This window comes from Notolepis coatsorum, assembly GCF_963971535.1.
Source record: "Notolepis coatsorum genome assembly, chromosome: 10".
NCBI lineage: Eukaryota > Metazoa > Chordata > Actinopteri > Aulopiformes > Paralepididae > Notolepis > Notolepis coatsorum.
In genome coordinates this window covers 42,201,590-42,206,589 of record NC_140174.1, presented here as the reverse complement: position 1 = coordinate 42,206,589, position 5,000 = coordinate 42,201,590, and the positions used below count along the sequence as shown (strand labels likewise).

General features: G+C 47.2%; 1 protein-coding gene across 1 annotated transcript in view; it reads right to left on the bottom strand.

Moving 5' to 3' along the window:
- nrxn1a (neurexin 1a) overlaps window positions 1-5,000 on the bottom strand; it is a gene marked incomplete at both ends in the record, with an annotated part of 111,652 nt that overhangs the window by 75,471 nt on the left and 31,181 nt on the right. The window contains one exon of the mRNA XM_084323021.1: window positions 4,586-4,998. Coding sequence (XP_084179147.1) covers window positions 4,586-4,998 — 413 coding nt within the window. The remainder of the gene's footprint in view (window positions 1-4,585; window positions 4,999-5,000) is intronic.

The following is a 5,000-nucleotide window of genomic DNA, read 5'->3' as shown; positions in this document are numbered from 1 at the left end:
CCTAACCAGGCTTTACACTGCTAGTCTAACCAGGCTTTACACTGCTAGACCTAACCAGGCTTTACACTGCTAGTCTAACCAGGCTTTACACTGCTAGACCTAACCAGGCTTTACACTGCTAGACCTAACCAGGCTTTACACTGCTAGTCTAACCAGGCTTTACACTGCTAGACCTAACCAGGCTTTACACTGCTAGTCTAACCAGGCTTTACACTGCTAGACCTAACCAGGCTTTACACTGCTAGTCTAACCAGGCTTTACACTGCTAGACCTAACCAGGCTTTACACTGCTAGACCTAACCAGGCTTTACACTGTTAGACCTAACCAGGCTTTACACTGCTAGTCTAATCAGGCTTTACACTGCTAGTCTAACCAGGATTTACACTGCTAGTCTAACCAGGCTTTACACTGCTAGACCTAACCAGGCTTTACACTGCTAGTCTAACCAGGCTTTACACTGCTAGACCTAACCAGGCTTTACACTGCTAGACCTAACCAGGCTTTACACTGCTAGACATAACCAGGCTTTACACTGCTAGACCTAACCAGGCTTTACACTGCTAGACCTAACCAGGCTTTACACTGCTAGACCTAACCAGGCTTTACACTGCTAGACCTAACCAGGCTTTACACTGCTAGACCTAACCAGGCTTTACACTGCTAGACCTAACCAGGCTTTACACTGCTAGACCTAACCAGGCTTTACACTGCTAGTCTAACCAGGATTTACACTGCTAGACCTAACCAGGCTTTACACTGCTAGTCCTAACCAGGCTTTACACTGTTAGACCTAACCAGGCTTTACACTGCTAGACCTAACCAGGCTTTACACTGCTAGTCTAACCAGGCTTTACACTGCTAGACCTAACCAGGTTTTACACTGCTAGTCTAACCAGGCTTTACACTGCTAGACCTAACCAGGCTTTACACTGTTAGACCTAACCAGGTTTTACACTGCTAGACCTAACCAGGCTTTACACTGCTAGTCTAACCAGGCTTTACACTGCTAGACCTAACCAGGCTTTACACTGCTAGTCTAACCAGGCTTTACACTGCTAGACCTAACCAGGCTTTACACTGCTAGACCTAACCAGGCTTTACACTGCTAGACCTAACCAGGCTTTACACTGCTAGTCTAACCAGGCTTTACACTGCTAGACCTAACCAGGCTTTACACTGCTAGACCTAACCAGGCTTTAAACTGCTAGACCTAACCAGGCTTTAAACTGCTAGACCTACCAGGCTTTACACTGCTAGTCTAACCAGGATTTACACTGCTAGTCTAACCAGGCTTTACACTGCTAGTCTAACCAGGCTTTACACTGCTAGTCTAACCAGGCTTTACACTGCTAGACCTAACCAGGCTTTACACTGCTAGTCTAACCAGGCTTTACACTGCTAGACTAACCAGGCTTTACACTGCTAGTCTAACCAGGATTTACACTGCTAGTCTAACCAGGCTTTACACTGCTAGTCTAACCAGGCTTTACACTGCTAGTCTAACCAGGCTTTACACTGCTAGTCTAACCAGGCTTTACACTGCTAGACCTAACCAGGCTTTACACTGCTAGTCTAACCAGGCTTTACACTCTTAGACCTAACCAGGCTTTACACTGCTAGTCTAACCAGGCTTTACACTGCTAGTCTAACCAGGCTTTACACTGCTAGTCTAACCAGGCTTTACACTGCTAGTCTAACCAGGCTTTACACTGTTAGACCTAACCAGGCTTTACACTGCTAGACCTAACCAGGCTTTACACTCTTAGACCTAACCAGGCTTTACACTGCTAGACCTAACCAGGCTTTACACTGCTAGTCTAACCAGGCTTTACACTGCTAGACCTAACCAGGCTTTACACTGCTAGACCTAACCAGGCTTTACACTGCTAGACCTAACCAGGTTTTACACTGCTAGACCTAACCAGGCTTTACACTGCTAGACTAACCAGGCTTTACACTGCTAGACCTAACCAGGTTTTACACTGCTAGTCTAACCAGGCTTTACACTGCTAGTCTAACCAGGCTTTACACTCTTAGACCTAACCAGGCTTTACACTGCTAGTCTAACCAGGCTTTACACTGCTAGACCTAACCAGGCTTTACACTGCTAGTCTAACCAGGCTTTACACTGCTAGTCTAACCAGGCTTTACACTGCTAGACCTAACCAGGCTTTACACTGCTAGACCTAACCAGGCTTTACACTGCTAGTCTAACCAGGCTTTACACTGCTAGACCTAACCAGGCTTTACACTGCTAGTCTAACCAGGCTTTACACTGCTAGACCTAACCAGGCTTTACACTGCTAGTCTAACCAGGCTTTACACTGCTAGACCTAACCAGGCTTTACACTGCTAGTCTAACCAGGCTTTACACTGCTAGACCTAACCAGGCTTTACACTCTTAGACCTAACCAGGCTTTACACTGCTAGTCTAACCAGGCTTTATACTGCTAGTCTAACCAGGCTTTACACTGCTAGTCTAACCAGGCTTTACACTGCTAGTCTAACCAGGCTTTACACTGCTAGACCTAACCAGGCTTTACACTCTTAGACCTAACCAGGCTTTACACTGCTAGTCTAACCAGGCTTTACACTGCTAGACCTAACCAGGCTTTACACTGCTAGTCTAACCAGGCTTTACACTGCTAGTCTAACCAGGCTTTACACTGCTAGACCTTACCAGGCTTTACACTGCTAGACCTAACCAGGCTTTACACTCTTAGACCTAACCAGGCTTTACACTGCTAGACCTAACCAGGCTTACACTGCTAGTCTAACCAGGCTTTACACTGCTAGACCTAACCAGGCTTTACACTGTTAGACCTAACCAGGCTTTACACTGCTAGTCTAACCAGGCTTTACACTGCTAGACCTAACCAGGCTTTACACTGTTAGACCTAACCAGGCTTTACACTGCTAGACCTAACCAGGCTTTACACTGCTAGACCTAACCAGGCTTTACACTGCTAGTCTAACCAGGCTTTACACTGCTAGACCTAACCAGGCTTTACACTGCTAGTCTAACCAGGCTTTACACTGCTAGACCTAACCAGGCTTTACACTGTTAGACCTAACCAGGCTTTACACTGCTAGACCTAACCAGGCTTTACACTGCTAGACCTAACCAGGCTTTACACTGCTAGTCTAACCAGGCTTTACACTGCTAGACCTAACCAGGCTTTACACTGCTAGACCTAACCAGGCTTTACACTGCTAGACCTAACCAGGCTTTACACTGCTAGTCTAACCAGGCTTTACACTGCTAGTCTAACCAGGCTTTACACTGCTAGTCTAACCAGGCTTTACACTCTTAGACCTAACCAGGCTTTACACTGCTAGTCTAACCAGGCTTTACACTGCTAGCTAGGGCTGACCTTCGAAAAAAAAATTGGCATTCGAAGCTTCGGGCCGAGATTCGATTTAAATTCAAAGCTTTGAGATAAAAAAACAAAAAAACTAAAAGAATGTATGTTGTGGGACTTGTACAGCAATTTGTTCAACTTTGTCAGTGCTGTAAAGTTTAAACTTTTTAAAATCTTAGACAAACGAAACACTGCTTTCATGAAATATTGTAAGCCGTCATTTGAGGCTTTATAAAAGCAGCACAATGAACACAAATCTGTCAGTGCCGAGTCCGACCTCATCTTAAATAACAAACAGCATTGCTTGTTGTAGTTAACAAAGAGAGGAAGAGTTGATTTTGCAAAAAAATATATAATAATAATAAGAAATATCGAATTTCTTATATTTTTTTTATATATTCGAATTTTATTTTCCCATTCGAATCCCATGCCCATCGAACGAAGCTTCGAAGTATTTAAGACAGCCCTACTGCTAGTCTAACCAGGCTTTACACTGCTAGTCTAACCAGGCTTTACACTGCTAGACCTAACCAGGCTTTACACTGCTAGTCTAACCAGGCTTTACACTGCTAGTCTAACCAGGCTTTACACTGCTAGTCTAACCAGGCTTTACACTGCTAGACCTAACCAGGCTTTACACTGCTAGTCTAACCAGGCTTTACACTGCTAGTCTAACCAGGCTTTACACTGCTAGTCTAACCAGGCTTTACACTGCTAGACCTAACCAGGCTTTACACTGCTAGTCTAACCAGGCTTTACACTGCTAGTCTAACCAGGCTTTACACTGCTAGACCCAACCAGGAATTCACTGAGAGGTATTCGTCTCAAATCTCTCTACTCTGAACACACAGGCTCTCAGCTCCTGAAAAGTACAATAACTACTCCTTGGGAGAAGGCTTAGCTCTGAGTCCTGTAAATACATACCGAGTTGCGAGCCATTGGCAGCCATAGGAATCAATATTTAAAAAAGATTCAGTATGCATGCCTTGCAATGCTTGTGAAGTCTGCCAGCTTGGCGAAGGAAGGTGTGAGTGTGTCTAAACCGAAGCACCTGATATTTGGAATTGGACACATTTAGAGGTGCGTGTTCTTGGTGTTCCAATCTAACGGCGAGAGTGCGAGGAGTGTGTTTGTTTGCGTGTGTGCGTGCACATGTGTGACAGTTTGTAGGTGTGAAGGATGAGGCGGTGTGTGATGGGGTGAGCTCGGTTTTGGGCCTTACCTTCGCTGCAGTCGTTGCCCTGGAAACCGGTGTCGGAGCAGTCACAGACGGCCCGGTCGTTGACCACGCTGCACACCCCTCCGTTCTGGCACTGGTGGTCCGGCCCGCAGCCTGCGTTCACCGCCACGCCCTCCGAGCCGTCCAGCGCCAGCGCCGTGCCGTTGACGCTCACCGCCGTCACCCAGCCGCGAAACGGCGGGTGGTCCCGCACCGCGGGGGAGGTGAGCCGCAGGGGCGAGGAGTGGAGCTCCGGCGACACCCCGCCCATGAACGTGTGGCTGAACACCGTCATATCTCTCCGTTTGCTCTTCACCTCCGCCCACCCCTCCATCCGGCCGTCCACCTCCAGCGAGGTGTTCCTCCAGTCCCGCTTGACGCGCACGGCGTGCCAGCGGCCGTCGCTCACCGCCACGCC